The sequence below is a fragment of the Onychostruthus taczanowskii genome, unplaced genomic scaffold, assembly GCF_017590055.1.
Source record: "Onychostruthus taczanowskii isolate IOZ18803 unplaced genomic scaffold, ASM1759005v1 scaffold26, whole genome shotgun sequence".
NCBI lineage: Eukaryota > Metazoa > Chordata > Aves > Passeriformes > Passeridae > Onychostruthus > Onychostruthus taczanowskii.
In genome coordinates this window covers 8849154-8870903 of record NW_024499906.1, presented here as the reverse complement: position 1 = coordinate 8870903, position 21750 = coordinate 8849154, and the positions used below count along the sequence as shown (strand labels likewise).

General features: G+C 37.3%; 1 protein-coding gene across 2 annotated transcripts in view; it reads left to right on the top strand.

Annotated features, from left to right (window-relative positions):
- COG6 (component of oligomeric golgi complex 6) overlaps positions 1–17675 on the top strand; it is a 54302-nt gene extending 36627 nt beyond the window's left edge. The window contains exons 14-19 of one of the 2 annotated variants that reach the window (XM_041407335.1): positions 4983–5114; positions 5664–5831; positions 7649–7756; positions 9171–9224; positions 11653–11732; positions 15271–17675. In XM_041407335.1, coding sequence (XP_041263269.1) covers positions 4983–5114; positions 5664–5831; positions 7649–7756; positions 9171–9224; positions 11653–11732; positions 15271–15418 — 690 coding nt within the window. In that variant the 3' untranslated portion in view covers positions 15419–17675. The remainder of the gene's footprint in view (positions 1–4982; positions 5115–5663; positions 5832–7648; positions 7757–9170; positions 9225–11652; positions 11733–15270) is intronic. The other variant, XM_041407336.1, reaches the window with a different exon arrangement.
- The last annotated feature ends 4075 nt before the right edge of the window (positions 17676–21750 follow it).

Genomic DNA, 21750 nt, shown 5'->3' with positions numbered 1-21750 from the left:
AATCCCTGGTTACTTCAGAATACTTACTGATTTGCCCAGAAGCACTTTGCTATGAACTTTTTTTTTATTACATAAGAAAATCTCAAGCATCCTGGTTGGAATCTGAAAATAAAATACTCAGCAGCTCTCAACTTCAAGCTGTTTGTTCTGTGAAAGCTTTTTTTTATGGTGTTCTCATTCCAGCTTCTCAGGTAGCTCTGTTTGCGCTGAAATCCCTGTAACAGAAATATTCAGCAGTCTGCTGGAAAGCAGGTCCATTGTTAACAAAGCAATGCAGTACACAAGGGAGTGTCTTTGGTTCTGACACTTCTTGAAACCTGTCATGAAACTTGGTAACAGTTGTTGCAAAGCCACTTTTTTTTAGGGTTTAAAATGCCATTCACGACTTTGAGATTCTCAGGCTGCTGTAGAGCTCAATGTTGACATCCTGCAGAAGCTGTGCATCCCCAGCCATCTCCTGCATCACAGAAGGTTTGGTGCATCAGCTCACTGGAGACACTGTCTCTCCTTTGCCTTAGTGGTTCTTACCCTACAGAGTCAGTGTTGGGCATTCTTGCCAGTACTTTCTAGTTCTGGTAGCAATTGATTTTTTCTGGTTCTTGGTTGAACTAGAATGTTTTTTCATCAGTATTGGTGTTGTTATGCTGAAAAAAAATGGTGTCTGTATTTGTTGTTTTTTAGTTTTTTTGGACCCAGCCATGGGTCTACCAACAGTGCTAGTAAAGTGAATCAGAATTATCATTAAAATCCTTATGTATCCCTTGCCATGGTTCTTTTCACTCTATGCTTATAAAACAAATGTATAGAAATTCAGGATTCTGCTTGTGTTACTCGTTGTCTGATTCTAAGAACAGCCCATTACAGATGACCACTTGACAGATGATTATAAATCCAGGAGAAAATAGTGAATGAAAATAATCCTCAGAACGAGAGAAACTGTTCCAATGAAACTGGAAGTAAAGTTCAGAGTACCTAATGGACTGGAGTGGATGGACTCCTCTTTCACTCCCCTCCGTATGGGAGTTATTTAATATCATGAATCCATTGGTGAGGCATTTTAACAAGTGTGTTAGACCAACTGATGTCAGCATGTTTTATTAGACCACCTGTTAAATTAGGAGAGTGGGAATTTTCAAGCCCACATGTCCTTCCTCTGGTTTCACTAGCGTTCCAGAACAATTATTAAAGGAGAGAATAATTGCAAACATTTAATAAAATGGAGTGAGAATTATCATAAGGGCACTAATGAAGATTGTGCCAAACACCAGTCATCTGCTGTTTGAGCTGTTGGAAGACTATTAGTAGAGTATCCCAAATTAAGTTTTGGGATTATTATTCCTTAATGCTGTTCTTTTTAGAGTAGATGTATGCTAATTAAATGCTGTGATTGCATTATCTTTTAAGTTTGTCAGTGAGAGAGATATTAAAACGTTGCATGGGAATAATTGTAAACTTGTCCTTCATAATTTGATTTCTGCCAGAATGAAACCTATTAGGTTTCTGGGAAATCAGATGTGGGGCAGATTGAATAAGACTGATTATTATTGTTGTGTTCTGAATGCTATTGTGCTTTTAAATGGATCTACAAGAACAAAGCAAAACCTAGTTATCTTTTCTTCCAAGACCAGCTTGATAGTTGAAAAGAAAAGCATGCCATTAGGCATTCTACTTTGTTGACCTCTGTAGGATCCTAATAGGACCAGAAAAATGTTAAAACAGCTTCTCTGATAAGACATGCACTCAGGTTTCTTGGAGTGCTGGTGAATATTGTCTCAGCTGAGGAGAATGGACTCTGCAGTTGATGCTGCTCAGTGTTAACTGACAGCATGAAAAATTCATAACATTTTTACAAGGTCCCCCTCTGTAGTACTTTGGATCCAGCTCCTGCCAGTGAGGTTTTTTGAAAAGGCTGTATTTAATGCTGATTAGGCTCTTACAAAAGCCACTAACCTTCTATTTGAGACTTTTAAGTGGGGTTTTCTCCGTGGAGTTTTGTGTTTTAAATTACCATTTTGTTTTATTTGGTTATCACAGAATTAAAAAATGGATGAGTTCAGCAGGAAACTAGAAACCATCTCATGCAGCCATCTTGCTCATGACACAGAGTGTCAGCTAGAGCAGGTTGCCCAAGAGTTGCTCTAGCTGAAGTTTTAATATCACAAAGGATAGACTCTAAAACCTCACTGTGCAGCTGTCTCCAGTGCTTGACTAACCTCACATTAGAAAAATTTTTTCCTGTGTCTTAATCTGTGCCCATTGCCTCTTGACCTGTTACTGGACACCACTGAGAAGTGTCTGGCTCCATCTTGATCCCTCACTTCACATATTTATACATATTTATGGCATCTCCCCTGAGCCTTCTCTTCTCCAGGCAGAACACAGCCTCTCCTTGTGAGGGAGGTATTCCATTCCCTTCGTGAGCCTTATAACTGTTCACTTTCTAATGCTAAAGTACCACAGTATATGAAGTTCTGATCGACTATACAGTATTTTCAGGAGAAAATTTGCCCTTTTTTAAGATGTAACCTTTTCTGTAAATGAGAAAGGGAAGCAATTAACATACATGCACACTTCTCGATTGTTGCTGCTGCCTTTTCTTTTTTCTGTATTTTCCTTTGCTTTTTGTAAAATTTGTAAAAAAAAATATTCTGTAAGATATCCTTTGAGCTGTTTGTTCTCATAGACAGAGGAACCTGCCCTGTTATATGTTTGGAGGAGCTTACTGGCTTGGTATCTGTTTCCCACTGATTAATATGCAGAAAATAAGATACATATTTTCGTACTAAAGCTTGTGTACAACTTTTAGTACCCATTTCAGAATTCATTTCAGTTTTGTATGTTGGATTTTAAAAATGGACAATTTTTTGGGTTTTTTAAAAGGTTGAAGAGCTGTTTGGCATAATTTCTGTATGACTGAATTGATAGTCAAAACAAATTAGAGACTTAATACTGTGTTAGAGTATGTTTTAATGCAGTTGAACTCTCTGCTGCAGAACTTCCCTAATCATGTTTTAGTTAGCTACTGTCTAGCTTGCATCTGAAAGAGGTACTTCAAAAGTAGAACTCAGCATGTATTTGAAACCTATTTTTCTGGAAATAGGATAAATTATAATGATCTCTTAGTGCATGTAAAACATTCAGGGCATCAATTATTTTTCTATTAGAAGAGTGATTAGTGCTCATGAGTTGGAGTCCGTAGGTTCCTGTATAAATTTGACGTGTCTGGTTTTAAATTTTCTTTTTTGATTTAGAAAAAAAAGCCCTCACTTTGTATTCATCTGTCAAAAGTTAGAATTTTCAAAATTAATATAGCACTACTTTGATTCTCTTTCCACGTACTGATAATATTGTCTCTATTGCAGTAGTCAGGAATTTCAGAGTAACCCAAATCAAATCTAGTGATCTAAATCTTTTTTCCTTGCCGTATTTTCCTCTTCCATTTTGTTGTTCCCGGCTCTTATCTAGAAGACAGTGGACTGTAAAGGAACAGCCGAGTGAAAGATGAAGCTAATTTAAGAGCTTCTGAGTCTAGCTACCTCAGGAGACAAAAATTCTGTGCAAAGAAGCCTGAAATTATAATTGCCATGATCTATGTGTGTGTTGGAAGTGAAAACTCCATCAAACTCTAGTCTCAAATTAATGCCAAAATATCACTGAACGTGGTGCAGTTCAAGGGTGAGAATGGTGTGTTCAGGACAATCAATAGCCCTAATAATAAGAAGAAAGAAAAAGAATGTCATTCAGTGCTATAAATTTCAGTAAACTTTACTGCTGATCAGCACTGAGTAAGTGCCTCTTTTTGAATTACTGTTACTTTATTGCTAGAATATTTGTTTCATACTTTCAAGACTGCTTGGGCTGAACAACTGTTCTTTGAACCTATTAGTTTTCCATTAGTCCTTTGAGTTCAGTGTACTCTCTTTTGGAACATGAGAATAGAGGAACATTTTATATTCAGAAGGATGAAAAAAGTTTTCATTAAATCTTTCTTGGTATCAGTGTGGGGACATGTATGGTATCTCAGATGTTTCAGAGCACAAAATGTGAAAGTTCGGCCTGGTTTCAAAGAGAGAGATGTTTTTCTTTCTTTGCTGGCATGTTCATTAGGTATAGATTCATTTCCAGGAGGCTCTGTAATGTTCTACTCTAAAGGTGTTTGGAGTAGAACGTAAGAAATGTGTTTGGGAAAAAGAGGTGCTAGAGTGCATAGAATTTCAGTCCATTTCAGGGGGTTCAATTTTCATAATTTGACTTGGAAAGTATATTTTTTTCTCTGATATACACAGACTTTATTTTTTTAAACATCTTTGTTAAACTTCTTTATTTTTTTAAACATCTGCTTACCTGCTTCTTACCTTTGCATAAGCCTGCATTTCAGTTTGTGTAGTCTCATTGCAGTTCATGTAGGTGTACTTGAGTTAGCTTGTGTGCAGTTCATTTGTGTACTGGCAGTACACAAGGTATGAGCTTGCTGGGGATTGAGACTGTTATATTTCTGACTGCAGCTCTCACACTCAGCATCACAGGAGCTGTACAGTCTTGTCAAGAACTGCTGCAGCATGGCTCTCATCTCCCAGAGCTCTACCTGCACTAGATTCTGAAGTGTTTGCAGGAGGTCCTGCTCAAAGTGAACTCAGTGGTGCCAACAAGGTGACTACTCTTTGGCACCTCATCTAGTAAATGTGGTTTTTTCACTGCCAAAACCAGTAGTGTTTGGATTTCTCCAAATGGTAAAGGAGGTCTGAATGAAATGAGAAATACAGTGTCGCTTGTTTGGCACTGAATGAGATGGTTATGCTGAAAGTTGCAGGCAGTTATTGTCTGAAATGTGCTAGATTTGTCCAGTGTCAAATTAAAGTTCTTCTCTGTATGCCTATATGTAATTTTATTATTGGCTCATTGCATTTGTGCTGACAGACTGGGTGGTATTTGCTGTAAATGAGATTAATAAAAGTCCCCACAAATATAATCTTGTTCTTCAGGTTGAGCTCCCACCTCCTGATCTTGGCCCAAGCTCTGCTCTAAATCAGACACTTAACTTGCTACGGGAGGTTCTGGCATCTCATGACTCATCTGTTATTCCACTGGATGCCCGTCAGGCTGACTTTGTGCAGGTACAAAAATGTTCGACTGCTTTGTGTGTGTGAGGAGGAGGGAAAGGAGCAAAAAAAGTATGTGTAAGTTAGCTTCAGTGCACAAAGGTAGATGGAGCATTAATCTTTTTGTCTGGTCCCATTTTGGAGCTCTCTGTCAAACCAGAGTTTGTAATGTGCATAACAGGGTGACTAACAATATGGGTAATTACAGTTGAGTATGGAGTGCTACTCTTAACACAGTATCTAAATTCAGTTATCCAATTACTACTCCATTAAGTAAATACACCCTGAAGATTGCACAATTACCAATTATCTAATCTGGGTTATTCTTCCTCCTGCTAGGCTGGAATCTGTTCTTGTCAGGTTTTTATACTTTCCCCATCACTGTGGTAGGTGATCACCTGCTGACAAATCCAGTAGAAAACTGCTTTCACAGTTGGAAACTCTCATTCCTCTTTATTCTTCTTTGAGGAATAAATATGTGATAGAGACAGAATGAGGTTAGAAGCCTCGTGTGACATGATTTTCTCCCTCCCTTCCCTCTTTTCTGTGTGTTTGCTATTTTAGGTTCTGTCTTGTGTGCTAGATCCGTTGTTACAGATGTGTACTATGTCTGCTAGTAATTTAGGCACAGCAGATATGGCAACCTACATGGTAAATTCACTTTACATGATGAGGACTACTCTGGCTCTCTTTGAATTCACTGACAAACGTCTAGAAATGTTGCAGTTTCAGGTAAGCTTGTGTACCCCCAAAAGAAAATGAATTTATTACTGATTTTTGCACACTGTAAGTTGTGCTGTGAACATATTTATCTTAAAATCAACCCAAAGCCAACATCATCAAAATCGGGGAAATGGGATAAGAGGGCTTCTTATCAGAGACCATGAACAGATAGCATCTTTAATTTTAAACAGACAAAAAATTATTACAAGATTTGGGTTTGTTTGGTTTAGTTGCAGATAAACCCAGACCAGTGAACATTTTCATTATCATAATCATTCTAATATTTATCTGCAAACTGTATGAGAAGAAGCAAATGGAAACTGAAAGCTCAGCCAAATGGCTGACTATATTCCATCATACAGTTAGTACATCGTCTACTGTTAGATCATCTTCTGTTTTGTACCCTCACATCCTGGGATAGTAGTTCATACGTGGTACAATTTTGAAATGGAAGTCAACATAATGAAAATATGTCTGCAGTTTATCTCAGGAGAGCCTTTGGAGCTGGGGCACTTGAAAAAAGTCACAAATTCTTATTTGAAGGGATCAGCAAGGATTGGCTGAGAGCCATTTTTGACTTTCTAATCCTAATCAGAATTTCTAGCACCTTTTAGCTCTGAAACAAGCAAACAGACAAACTCACCAAACTGGCTGGGTATTTCTAATTTCTTTTATCAGAGTTCCTTTCACAGTAAATGTTGCAATTGATTTATTCTTCAGAAAAGCAGTAGAGCTGAAGCTTAGATATTTAATACCATTTACTTTCTTCAAACATTTTACAAATACAAGAACAGACTGAAAAAAATCTTTAAGATTATACATAAGTAGGTTATTCCAGTGGAGTTAGAATGGCATATTTAATAGGAGAAACATTTTTCATAGAAAAAGAACTCACTAAGACAGTTAAAAACTACAAATTGAAATATTAAGATTTCCCTTCTGATTTAAAAAGGAAAGTGTATTTTTCTAAACAATTTTAGGAAGTAAAAAGGTGAACTCTTCAAGTATCAGACAAAAGAGTCTTACATTTTACTAGACTTATAATGTATTGTAACTTCTTTAGGATTGGAAGAAAAGTTTGTGGGGTAGTTATCTGTAAAAACGAAGTAATAATGTATATATATCCAAATGTCTTTCTGAGACTGCTCAAACTGAAAAATTATTGCTGCTGCTGTGAGTGGATTTAGGCATTAGGTTTTCCTGAAAAGTGAAGATTATATTAAGAATGTAAAATACTCTTACAAGTTTTTTTTATATTAAAATAATTAAAACCAAGTGGATAACTGTAATTTCATTGTCTATTGTTCTTTCAGTTGACTTTTTTGAAATATATGTTTATCAGTATTGAATTTAAAATCAATTCTGAGTATGATTTCGTTTCAGTTTTATTTTCCTTATAAAAGACTGTCTGTTGTTTACTGAAAAACTGCCATGTTATTGTCAGTATTTTCAATAAGAGTGGAATGGTTTTTATCACGTATTTTCAAAGAATTACAGCAAAATAAAATCATGTAGGAATTTTTAAGATCAAGGCTACAATCTTAATTTTTTGGTGGTGTTGTATTTACAAATACAAAAAAATAGATTATTTGTCAGACACAAAAGAATTCTCTGCATTTTTATTATTGGTTGCTTGTAATATGAAAGATGTAAATGGATAAAATAATTATGTTGTATGTGTTTGTAGTATTTCCTTGTTTGTTGATCACTCTCCTTATTTGTGTTTTTTTCTTGTTATTTATGTTTCTAGACGTTTTAACCCCAGAACTTGTTACATTTAATATTCTCACACACACTTTATAAATACCTTATGCTTAACATTTCAGATTGAAGCTCATTTAGATACACTCATAAATGAGCAAGCTTCCTACGTGCTGACGAGAGCCGGTCTGAGTTACATTTATAATGCTCTGCAGCAACACAAACCAGAGCAGGTGAGCTTACAGAATATACATGTTGAGGGAGTACCATACACTTGCCAGCAAGTAGAATTTTGGCACTAATGTTTTTGCAAATTGACCTTCCTCTGAAAGCAAAGGTTCAGTAGTGTTGGTTTTTCACATGGGACCAGGACTATCAGACACAGGCACCTTGCAGGTACAGCTTTTTTTACTGTGTGTTCTGCAGGCCTAGCAGTGTTGGTGTGCAATAGTCCTGTCTTGTACACTCTAGGTCTGAATACCAGCACTCCCATGGTACCTAGGACATGTTAGACTTGTGTATGTAAGCAGCATTCAGCTTCTTCATTGCCTCCTGTAGCACCACGCATGGAGCCCCTAGATAGCTGCATGCATTTTGTAATTGCTGCTTTTTTCTTCTGTGGAAAACTGGCAGATGAGTTTAGTAGTAGTTTGAAATAGTTTCTTCTTTCGCCCTTATTTGTTGCTGTAGCTATTCTAGTACCAAGACAGTGAGATTCTCAAAGTGAAAACTTGAGATTTCTTAGAGGAGCTGAAAACTGGAATTCAGAGCTCACGCTCTCCCTTTCTTGTGAAGCACAGTTGCAGTGTGGTAGGTGTTAATACAGCCCTTCTTCCCTTCAGCTGTGCTTATGTCCTTTTGTGATCTTTTGTAGAATTAAAAAATAGTGTTTTCTGGAGAAAGCAGAACTCTGTTGGAAAGCTTTATGTTGTTTCTTCAGCTAATAATTTTGCATAAAGTGCCTAAACGCAACAGATTTTTATGTATAAAGATGAATAAATAAATGTATAAATAATCTGATTAATAACTCAACTTGGTTTTCTATTCACGAGCCTAGTTCCTGTTTTAAAACCAATCTCAAGTTGACTAGGGCAGATTGTTAATGGGATAAAGCAATTTCCATTTCTATCTGTACAGCTGCCTGGCTGCAGAGGTGGTGATTTGCAGAATTTGCTAGGGGGTTAAGCAGCATTTGTGCGTTGTACTGCCATACTAGCACTGAAGGTTTACTGGGAAGCAGATCTGAATTCTTCAGGGTCCAAGAACAGATAGATAGAGCAAAGTTGTTGTCTCTTAAGTCTGATTATCAGCAGTTTGCAGTTCAGTTTTAATTGTAGACCTTGTGGAAGGCTATTTTTGGCTTCCTTTAATGGTGAAGAAGGAAGAAAAGGTTTTGAAAGGACATATTAAAAATTGCTCAGCTTTTAATTTAAGGGAGTGGTAGAATACAAATGAGCTGTTAACACCATTTCAGTACTGAATGGTGATAGTTTCCAAACATTTTAAGATCCTGTAGCAGGACCAAATAAAAAAAAAGTTTACCTACTTTCAGTTACGTACTGAACCAATTTTAGACTTTATTGTTTATCTATTTCTGTATGCTAGTATGACCTTTTTTTATCCCCTTGTTTGCTTATGGATTCTTAGGGTCCTCTTTCAAATTTGTCAAGTATGGATTCTGTGTCTCTGAAGGTTGCAATGGTAAGCATTTATAACTTTCATATGGTGGTGATGGCTGTGACATGGTAAAGAATACTGTTAATTATGTGATTAGAAGATATTCATCTGTAGTAGAAGATATTCAGCTAATCAGTCCTACTCTTTAAGAATAGATGACTTGCATGTCTGGGAATACTTTCTTCGTTTGTAGTAATTTGGCCACTTGAAGTAAAAAATACATTAATTATTTCTGAAGAGGTAGTAGTAGAATATTATTTTCTAAGCCTTGAGAAGCAGATCTTTACTTAGAAGAATGCTGTCCCATGAGTCATAAATTGCTAAAAGCAAATACTTAGCTCTAATTAGTTTTAATCACCAAAGTTTCTTTTTTTGCCTCTATGCTTTGAAATATAGGTTCTGCTATCATTTATAATCTTAGTCCTAAGGCTTTGATTTTATGCAAATAGTTCAGCTTTACTCAGAAGTTGGATTCTGGGTATATGTCACAGTTATGGTTTTTTTAAGTTGAAAGCTACAATATATTTTAAAGCAAATTATCAGCTGATATTTTTTCTTAGAGTGTGTGAAGGCTATTTTGCATAGAGATAGCAATACCACAGTTCAGTAGGCAATAATGTATAATCTCTCACTCTTCTTGCTTAGCCAAGTTTAGCTTTATTCTAGAAGTTTAACAGTAAAGGCCTGCTCATACAGCAGTGTATGTACACACCCATGGAAGCAAAGGAGATTTTAAAAGGTTTTTAAAAAAACTTGTATGTTGAATGTATCCCAATTATGATAGTGTAACCCGTTTTTTCTGTTCAGGATTTAAACCAGCGATTCCCAAGCTGGTTGGATGAACAGAGCCCTGGCACAGAACACTCAGTGGTTTACTCAGATCAGCATGCATTCTTATTAAAACTTCGGAATTTTGCATTTAAAATATCTTCTGTTTATCATGGTCTTGTAGACTAACAACAAATTTAAAAGCTGCAGCTTGGGGACCTTCTCTTTAAATTATACATAAGTAACACTGTTATCTGTAGTGGTACATAATAATTTCCCTTGAATAGTTAAGAGAAGAATCCTGCTGTTTTATTTTTTCATTACTTAACATCTTCTGTGAACACACTTTAACCAGAATGGAACCAAGTGTGCTGAAATCAAACCCACATAAATCCCATCTATCAGCCTAATCTATTGGCTTTTCAGAATTTAAACTAAGGGGGAGTATTTGCAGGCAGATTCACTGCCTCCCATTTATGCTTGAAAGCTTTCCAGGTTCCAGCCTTTTAAGTTGTTCATACATGCTTGCAAATGTATGTTTGTTAAATTCATACCCCTCTCAGCAAAAGCTCCCTCGCTTTTGGGACAGAAAACCCCAAAAAATTAATTTATAAGAACTGTAGCTTCATTACTCATTTTTGTCTCTGTTATAAATGATGGATCGATGGGGATTTTAGGATTTACCAGCTTGAGAATATTTATGCAGTGAATGAATGAACAGGAAGGTTGCCATCGTTAGATAAACTTACTTAGGACCTTGTCTTAGTGAATAATGCCAAGAATTGAGATTATACAGGTTTTTTTGATAATCTGTTCAATATTTGATGACATTCCTGATAAGAATTTTTCCTCTCACTATCTAATTAAAATGCTTCTTACTGTAATATGTGTTCAGTATTCCTTTGTTTTCACCTGTTAGAAGACCTGATTTCATCTTCTCAGTAGACACCCATTTGACCACACAGTCACAGAACAGTTTGGGTTGAAACACACCTTAAGGACCATCTTCTTCCAACCTTCCTGACATGGGCCAGGAGTACTTTCCACTAGACCAGGTTGCTCAAAACCCCATCCAGCCTGGCCATGAACACTGCCAGGAATGGGGCAGCCACAATTTTTCTGATTGACTGTTGAAGACAGGAGTAATGTTTTTTCTTAGAATCAAAGCACTGCTCTTCTTATCACTATATTCTGTGAGAAAGAGAAGTAGGCTTAGAAGCAGTTCAAGAAGCCTGAAGTGAAGGATTTGCTCTTTATTTTTCCCAGCATAAGCAGTGACTCCCTGCCAAAAAGTAAAAAGAAACATGTAAAAAGAATCAAGCAACATGTCTAATTTGGACAGAATAGATAGTAGATAGCTCTGAAGCTGTCTTGTATTCCCTCTGCATCGAGTAGACTTGGTGTGATCTTCAGTGGTGTATAAGTACCTGCACCAGATGCATATGAAGCTTAGATGGATAATTATAGAAGCTGAATTCTCATTATTTGTCCTTCACTCATATGCCTCTGAGTCAGAAACAAAGTTTTGGTGGCAGAAGTACTGAAGTCAATAATTTGTTTTGGACAATTAAGTTATGTCTTTTAATGTAATCAGTGATGTTTTCAAAAATTGTGGTTTTACCTATTTTTGTGTAACATGAAGATATTGATCTCATAGCAGTGTTGATCCCATGTTCTCTTGCAGGCTCAGTTTGATCGCTATCTGTCTGCTCCGGATAGTCTGTTAATGTCCCAGCTGAATTTCCTTCTGAGTGCCACTGTGAAGTAAGTACCTTGCCTCTGAATTTCTATTATGCCTAAATAATGATCACAGTCACAAAGATGAATTTGATTAGGTTTTAGTGAATCATGATGTGAATTCAGGTTATCAGTGGTGATGATATTTACATTGTCCTTCAGGTTGCAATTCAGTTGTGTTCTGACTCTCCTCTTTCTGAAGCAGTGAGGAGTATCTAATTCTTTAATTTTCTGAAGTTTGAAAGTTACCTTTGATTTAAGAGACACCATCAAGATGAATTGCATTTTGAACATATTCTGCTGTGTCACCAGTTTTTTGTCAACTTAGTTGTAAATTGGTTTAGAACTATTTTGTAAGCTTTCCAAAGACAGGTGAAATATATAATTCTCCAAGTTTTCTTTTATTCCTACTCCTTTGTCAGTTCTAGAATTTTCACCTTTGTTATTTTCTGCTGTAGAATTTTGGCATTCTGTCTCATTGAATATTTTGCTGAGATTATTTTACTTTTCACTAATGTATTTTTTTAGGGGTTTCTTCTTTGAAGTATGGAAGTAAGAACTTTATTATTTATTTTTTACCTTGTTTTTTGAATATAACTGAACCCTAAGGCTAGGGAAAGTGCCACGAATTTCTTTCCAATTAAATGTGAACCACATGAAGACTTTCTGTAGTACTTAAACTCAGAGAATTATATGTTGCACTGATCAAAAACTTTCCTTGACATTATTTTTCACTTTTGTGAAGAATGCAGGTAACTGAATATACCAGAAACTGAGACAAGTACATCACATTTGCAACAGTATTTGGAGTTTCAGTACTAGCGTTTGTCCTCAGTGGGGTTGTATTACAGCATCTTGCAATTAAAAAATTATGTGTCAAGGGAAAAATAATTATTGTTGGGAATCGACTAGAACAGTTTTTTTGGAAGGGACCTACAATGATCAGCTAGTCCAGCGGCCAGGTTGTCGTGCTACATTGCTCATGTTCGCCTCATACAAAGACTTCCAGTGTCACACCATACAAGGGGAGCATGGCTGGCCACAGGGAATGCTGGTGTTTTTCAGCTGGCATTGGGTCTCTCTGCCAGATTTACCATTCCCACAGCTCAGCTGGCAGAGCTGACCCTGTTCTGGGAGAGCTCTACTCTCTGTACAGTTCAAACAGGGTAGCTTGACCAGTAATGTCATTGAAACATCACAACTCCTGCTTCTCAGCATTAGGGCATTCAACCTGTATTTTAGCTCTTGATCTATTTTCTTAAATGTAGGTCTATTTAAAAATGGTAATGACAGTAAATGTGTTTTGAAAGCCTCAACTTTTCATTGCTAACACAGAGGCAGTTTTAAGAGGTAGACTCTATGCTACCATAATGACTCTGGCACAATGAAATTACTTGAACTTAATCAATCCTTCTGTCAGATGAACCAAGTTAAACTGGTTATGTAGGCACTCTTAGCCTTATCCTATTGATAAGCTTTTTAAACCTCTCAGCACATGTTAAGCTGAATTCATATCATCTTGCAGCAGTGGACAGTTGAGAGGTAAGAGGAAAGTCTTGTGTGAGGGTGGTTGCTATAGCTGCTTCAACTCAGCTAACATGCAGAAGTTTATTATAGATTATCTGCTATAATCCGTGCTATAGGTCAGGTTCTGCTGAGAATGTAAACAGAATAAATCAGTTATCCCATTAGCCTTCAAACAACTAGCTTTAAACACAAGCAGTCCTTCTGAAATGAAAATACCCATTTCCAGAGATGCTTGTAGAATCAGTGTTGATAGGCAATATTTTTGTTAGTAAATAAGCCTTGAAAATTCTGAATTTTCTCAAAATTCAAGCAAAACATTTAACCAGTGCTATAATTTTAATCCCTCGCTAGAGTAGTTGAAATTTTCAATTTTGAAGACATTTTTCCTGAAAGCAGAAAATGGAGATCTGTAACCTATGAGGGCTTTGGTTCTCAGAATCAGACCACATGCTTTGATGAGGGAGCAATGTATTATATACTTATGGGCAATAATAATTTAAGCTTTGCAACTCTGAAGAACATTCCTTCCAACATTACCACTGCTTGTTCTTGTCTTTCAAATTCCTTCACTCATTTAAAAAGCCTTAAGCTATGTATTCATATGGTTGTTGGTCTTGAAAAGCTCTTTTCATTCGTGTTGGATCACAGAAACTGAATGCTGGAATTACTATTTTTAGCAAGTGCTGCCATTTGTGTTAGTAATAAATGTATCACGTTGTTATGGCAACTGAAATCCTAATGTACTGATTAATGACACTGACATTATTTGATTGAACAACACATGTGATTCTGTTCTGTTCTCTGAATATTTTAACAAACTTTTTTTATTTATTCATTTGGTGCATTAGTTCTACACAAATTCAGTGTGCAATGCTTTCATAGATTGTCATGCTACAGCACCTTAGTGATCCCAAGCTGAGGTCAGAGACAGTTGTCTTACCTGAACACCCTGAATATATTTCCCTTATAATAGTGGGTTTGAATTTGCTATTATAAGGACAGTCTATTTTTCAGGTATTCTAATAACCTAGTAGTACTGGCAGTTGATGCTGTATATAAAGAGAACTGGATACTGTGTCTCAATAAAATGCAGGTTTGGTCTTCTAATCTGCTTTCTCACAGCTTCTGTTCCTTAATGTTTCCTGTAAAGACTAAGATTTTCATACTTGATCTTTGAATTATCTTTAACTTGTTGATTCCCAGCAGTCTGTGAATTCAGCCCTGATTTTAGTGGATGCAGTTTTGTTGTCTTTGTTTCTCTGCTGCATATTACAGCAGGGCTGAATCTGGATTTGTGGTTACCTTGGTTTCTTCAGCTTCTGCTGGAGTTCCCGTTGCATGGGGTTGGCTGTAAAATAGTTGCAACTGCTGTTGCTAATACATAAAAATTCATCTGCTACTCTTAAGCACCGTCACCAGTCACCATGATTGAAGTAAACTGATTCACTGGGCAATGTAAAATAAAATTATTAGGTTGTCTTTAAAAAATATTAAACTTTCCAGTTAAATTTAGCATTCAGGCTCTACATTGTTACTCATTTATCTCCAGCAAAAATAATAGGATACAGGCTTCATAGCATTGTTGGTAAAAGGTTGTGTTTTAAATCTCTGACCACTATCACTAGTTTTTGTCTGATCATGGAATCACAATGGAATCTTGCTATCAAGATAAAGCAAATCGAATATATTTTCTAGTAGATGAAAAAAAAGTCTACACAGTGAGAAGCCTCTGGAGGTAGAAGATAGATCACTAAGTTTATCAGTCTTTTAAAAGATACGGGTGAGTGCATGTGGGAAACTGATGTATGCAAATTAAATCCTTCTACTAGCTTTTGCTTGACTGTAGGAATAAAAAAATCTCCTGTCTTGGTTGTCAAGTCATATGTGTGAGTTTATCTGTGTGTGATACAATGAGAGAAAGAGCCCTCTTTTTTTAATTTTTAATGTTTATTTTTAATGTATATCTTTAATTTCTTATTTGTAATACAGTTATATTCCCTACAAGTTGCAAATTATGTTATTTTGTTTTGGTTTTTAGAGAGCAGATAATAAAACAGTCAACAGAACTCGTCTGCAGAGCTTACAGTGAGTTATATGCAGCTGTGATGGATCCTTCAAATGAATACAAGGATCCAGAAACCATCCTACACAGATCTCCTCATCAAGTTCAGGCACTCCTTTCATAGTCTTGCATCCCCCAGATTAATCAGAATCCATAATTCTGTATTTCTTGAGTATTTGCATTGAATTATTTTTCTGCTTTGAATTTGGATGTGTTACTGTATTGTTAAAATATGTAGGAATGCAGTTTTCTTTAATCTGCTTGGCAGAAGTCTAGTTCTTCCTGTGTCTTTGAATACTTTCAATAGGCCAGAAAATAGAATATAGATTGAAAATTATTTTAATGTATTTCTCTGATGGAAGTGGACCTTGACAATGTGCAGTCTCTTTGAAAAAGGAGAAAAGCTTTTTTCCTTGCTGTACATAATCCTTTCAACTACAGGTTTAACTAGTGTCTGTTATGACCTCACAAATATTTTTATTTGCTCTATTGTCTGTTCTCTCACTCTTTTTCTCAGCCTGCCATCAGTAAACACCGATAACTGAAATTTTAATACAACTGATACACTTTGAATGACTCATGCATCACTTTGCAGCTCATAAATCATTTCAAAGTACTTGATGCTCTTTTGCGAATCCTGTTGATAAAATCGTTGAGGCAAAATTTGTGTGGTTTTTTGCAATATATTATCTGGTGTTTTCTGCCAGGAAGAGAAATGTTTGAACTACACGCTTGTATATAACCTAGAAGTTAATGCTTTAAATTATTTTTATAATTCTGTTTTACTGGAAGGATTTTGGTTTAGTGCAATTGTTTTCAGTAAGAATCCTTGTATCAGTTGAAACATGCTGATCTCCTAAGGCTGGGACCAGTAACAATGTAGGTTAGGAAAGTGGTTTGCACAGCAGTATGGCCATTCCTCCCTCACGTGTACATGATTTTTGTTTTGTTTGTTTTTCTGTACTGAAAAAAGTCCATCTACTCTAGTACAAGTATTTACTCAGTTCGAAATCCCCCAAAAGATTTTCATGGTTTATGTGACTTGGGATTTATGTGGGAGAGTTGGGGAGTATAGATGTCCCAGTCTGATGTGTAGAATGCCATAAGTGAAGCTTTCATTTGTTTCCTCCTTTGGTGCAAGCTAAAGCTTCCCTGTGTAGAAGCTCTGATATTACAGAGTTAGGATTTAGGGACTTCTGCTTCCAGGAAAAGAGGAAAATAAGTAAGTAGAATATTTCTTCTCCTTTGGGTCTTGTGATAATCATCTGCAAATTCCTTAAACATAGTTATTTTTTAGGAAAGTACTGTTAAAGAGAAACCTTCAGGAAACAAAAAGTTAGTAAAACGGATTTGTGACTAGGTTTTTTTGTCCATTTGTTTTTGAAGGATAATTTAAGCAAACTGTTTTGTTGGAAGCATTTCACTTTTTCTTCTCTTTGTTACTGTAGGAGTGCCACAGAGTTATTACAGTCACCTGAGTTTAGTCTCACATCATATGTGGCTTATTTTATGTACATCAAGGGGGAGAGGAGCAGTCATTCATATTGAATAACTTATTTTACTTTTATTAGTAGTAATAGTCCACATATAAAATACATACTTGGTGGCAGCCAAGTCTGCAGCTTAGTGTATGCTTGCAAAAGAGCAAGACGTAAAGAGCAGCAGCAATACATTTTAGCCTCTTGGAAGACTCATTGCACAAAATGCATTCAGTGCGCTTAGAAAGCAGCTTCTGTGGCAATGCCACAATAAAGCAATAGCTCCTTTTCCAAATGGGAGTAATTGGTTGGTATAGAAAGTGTAAGTGTCCCTGGAGTTCCTGGGCCAGGCATAAATCTTTGTGTGAGTACGAATGTTAGATTTACTCTGTTTAAAATCTCTAGACCTATAAGACAAAAAATTCCAGAAGCTTAGAAAAGCTCTAATGGAAAAATACCAGGTAAGTCTCTTTATATTACTGAGATTTTGCATTGCCATAGTATACCTTCAGGCGGCTGTTCATTGTTGTTTAATAATGTTAATATTGCTTAATATGCCTGTAATTATTATCTAATATATGAAAATTACATCAGTTGTGAAAGGACTGTAAATTAGCTTGAGATGAGCATAGTCATAACAGTGAACTTTTTCCTGAAATAATGCTTGACCTCAGTCTCCAATAATCAGTAGCTTGCATGAGGATTAGTAAGAAGTTGCTTCCTATCTTTGATTCCATGTAGAGACTGACTCATTATTTTGTCTTTTCTTGATAAAAATGCAAAAGCTATAAAAGTTGTAGTTTAGGGAAATTAAAGTAAATCGCTAATTTTGGTCTGTGCAATTAACGTTAATGACCAATGGTCACAAATAAGAAAGGACATAAATAAAAACATTTGACTTACTGACTCTGTCTTCCATGTTGTTACTTTCTCTTGTTTGCCTTCCTGTGAGTAGGAAGGATAATGTGATTAGATTTTGACCTGCTTTTTCCATCTTACATTTCTGACCCTTTTATTTTACAAATTCCCAGGATTTCCACACTAGGAACCTGCAGTCCCCTGATCAGCTAGAGGATCCATAAGCGTTGCAGTAAATGAAATCACTCTGGGTGTTGGTACCTGGCCTGTTTCCAGACCAGTTACTGCAGCTCTGACCTGAGCATCCCATGCCTCAAGAGATGTTCCTGTGGCTGGGCTGTCAGTCAGCCCTCCTGCTGTTGATCCTTATCACTTTTCCTGGAGGGACGTGGCTCTTCCTGGAGAGAGCAACTCCCCACTCTGTGCTGGGCCATGACTGGGGAAGGTGAGAAAAGAGAGGGGTTTGCACACTGCCCACAGCAGGCAGCACTGCCTGCGTGTGACACCCTGACAGCCCCGTGCTGAGAACAGATGTGTTGTCTGGTACAAAGAGCACTTTCCTGGGAAGTGGGAGAGCTGGGTTCTGGGCCAAAGGAGTTTGGAATCAACATATCCCATCTTCCTGGCGAGCACCCAGCCCTCTGACTGTTGTGTATGAGATGGGGCAGGTCTGTTTCTTCTCTTTTGAGTTCAGCAGCTGTGCATAAATCAGCACAAAATATGGGAGGCAGGAGATGGAATAAGAAAGGAAGAATGTGGCCCTGTGGCACGTACATAAGGGGTCTCTGAGACCTCCAAGGTCTGGATCTTCCTCCATTTGTTACATCAGGACCTTATCTTTGATTCCAATACATGAGTCCCTGAAACAATCAGGTTCCCAGGACTTTATCACCCACAGAGTATCCAGTGAGCATCCAGATAAAGACTTGGGCTTGGGTTGGACCCAAGGTGATTGGTCCGTGCTTGTGGCAATTCCTATGTGTTCACTCCTATGTGTACAATTTCCTCCTTCCTGCTTTATAAGTATGCACACCACTGAGGAAATACAATATTAAAGTTCTTTTAATTACAGCAAGCAAGTAGCAGCCCAGCCATGGTGATTTTTTATTTTCTGTTACAGGAAAAGAGAAGTTTGCAGAAGTTTGGAAAGGTGATAATCTATTTGTTTTGCAGCATTTCAGAGTGCTCCTCCCTGTTCTTTAAAATTTATTACTCTAGCCCTGCATTTTGTCTGTTAGACTCAGCTGTAATTATTTTTATTAATGTTTTGAAATATGTGTTGAGGGAAAATACTTTCAGAACTGCTAAACTTTTCCATTCATTTAAAAAATGTAACTCTTCTTTGATCCCTTTGCTTAGCTTGCTGAATCACTTTGTGGGCAGCCCAGGGGGTGGGACACTTAGAAAATTTTGAAAATGAAACAAAGAGGTTCGACATATTTCCATGAACAAAACACACCCTCCAGAAAGAAACACAGACATGGGTGTGGGTTTATTTGAAATCCACTGCCACCTGCTTCTGAGGGAAAATGTGGGAAAAGAGACATTTGCTTATGATGAGAACACCCATCCAAAACGGCCTGGCTAGGGTTAGATGCTGCAAATGGATGTTAAATTTATGTTATGTTTGAGAAGTTCAGAGGATTTTCAAAAATCCTATATTCAATTCACATATTGAATTTACTTGTTAAAGATTTCCAGAACTGCTACATCTTTTTCCCCACCAATCTTAAGAACTTTGCAAACTTTACTTCAAGGCAATCCAGCAATTGCTACACAAATTCTAACCCTTGAATATTTAGAGTAAAATGAGATGCTTTGAGTCAGCCAGTGCATACAAAGCAGTAGTTGAACTCGGAGCGAATGTGTTTCTTGAAAGAATTTCAGAAAATGGGAAATTAATTTGAGCTTGGATATTTGTCCTGAGGTGTAGGAGAGGCAATGCCACTCATGTGGCAGGGCAGATCTCTCTGGTGGTCCACTACACAGTAAGAAATGGGCTTCAGTTGTTCAGAATCAAACTCCTTGGAAGTTTTTAAAGGTGCTTGTGTGCTGCTGTGCTGTGCTCAGCTGTTGGCTGCCCAGCGAGGTGGCTGAGCTGTGATCCAGTGGGGATGCCCATGCCGTGTACATTGTTACCAAATGCTCAAAAGGTGGGTGAACCTCTTGGCACACCAAAAACTTTTTCCAATATCCTAACTACCTCCATCCTTTAGTAAAGAGGCACTTTGTACAGTGCTAATGCAGGTCTGAAGTAAACACAGGACATTGCTCCTGGCTTGGTCCTCCACCAACTGTTTATCCACCCGGAGATGGTGCCAGTAGATCTCCAACAATCTGCAGAATCCTCTGGTGCAAAGCTAAGGAAAGGCAAAGCACAGAGAAGCCCTTTACATCTGAAAATGCACACTTTTGTACATTACTGTACATATCTTGTGTGCGTTAAGGCCGAAGTGAGGGTAGGAGCCCCTCATGCTACAGTTGTCACATTGACTTTGCATACAATGGAAGGATGAACCACAAAGGCTTTGCTCTTAACAAAAGGAGTTTGTTTTGACTACCTTGCTTTAGTAATAAGGAAACCTTGATGGAACAAGATATGGCTGAAAGGTATTTGATAGATTACTGCAGAGGAGCTGGCGGAAAAGAAAGAGGCTGTTGCATGTTTCATATTCAGACAATGAAGCTTTCACTTGCTGCTTGGTTCACAGATGTGGCATTGTCAAATTGCAGGAAAATGCCTGGCAGACTGTATCATTGACTATTTTAGGGAGGAAAAAAAATCAGAACACACTATTTATAGAAGCCACACAAATAAGTACTGAGTTCTTATCAGCCAAAGATAACATTAGTTGTGATTTATCAAAGTAATCTTTATTTTATGGAAAATGGATAATAGGGTGTAATTTAATCCTCTGTGAATGTAATGTATATTTCAAAGGGTTCTTTTTTGTCAATAAAACCATTTGTTGTACTTGTTAAACTAATTAGTCTGGTTACTGTTGCTTAGGACAGGATAAAAGATGCCCATTAATGAAAAAGGGGAGGAAAAGATGGGTTTGAAAGTTTTTGAAAAATTTTGTACTCATTGCAAGCCAGTTTTCTGATCAAAACAGATTTCGCTTCTCACTGCAAGCCTGTGTTAACTGAGTTTGTGAAGATTATACATTTTTCTTTTTTAATTAAAAAATAAACTATTATCCCAAAAAGTTTATCTAATCTGTGCTTCACCTACTCCAGGCATCAGGGTCTCCTCCAACTTTTTTGGCTACCAATGCTGGCACAAGCTACCAACCCCAGAGCTGAGTGCCAGCAAGGAGGGCGATGTTCCTGGCTGCTTTTCCCTCCTCTCTGCATTTTTTCCACCATGTGCAAACACATTCCAGGAGTCACAGAGAAAGTGAAAAGGGAAGAAAATTGAGCTGTCTAGGTGCATCCTGTGCTGGTCCCTGGCTAGCCATGCACTTTTTGCTGGGTGAGGGTAAGTTTTGCATGGGCAGAGCATGGGACTGAAACTTTGTTGAGTCTTGGCTCTGAGAGGGGTCCTGGCAGCAGTGCCAGGTTGTAGAGGCAGGACATGAGATCATTCTTTGGATCTGCAGTTGACCTTGAAACATCAGAAAGTCAGAAGTAGGTAAGAGTCAGAAGAGGGCACATATTTTATTATAATAATTTTTTCCTTTTTTCCTTAGTGTTTTGTTGTCCTTGTTTGTAGCCTGGCAGCCTCATGAACTTTTAATAGAAATTTATGAATGATTTTCAGAGGATGAAAATAAAAACAAAAGTCTCTTAAAAGACTGGCTAAGCTCTTAAAGGTCTTCTCCCTTAGAAATGTCTCAGAAAATGCTCCTTAGAAGGACCATGTTATGGTCCCCATGTTATGGGGAAATCCTTTATGGTCTTTTCCTGGTTGTCTTTAGCAGTTTTGCATGACCATCCCAGTTTCTTGAGTCTCCTTGTACACTCTGTTGTAGAAACTGTCCAAATGCAACATTTCTAATCGTGAATTGCTGCATCTAGTGGTTTCAAAGGACCTCAAATCTCCTGGACACAGAGGTGAGAAGCCTTGGTCACATGTCCAGCTCCCAGGGCCCTGCCGGAGAGATTGTAGAGCAGATCT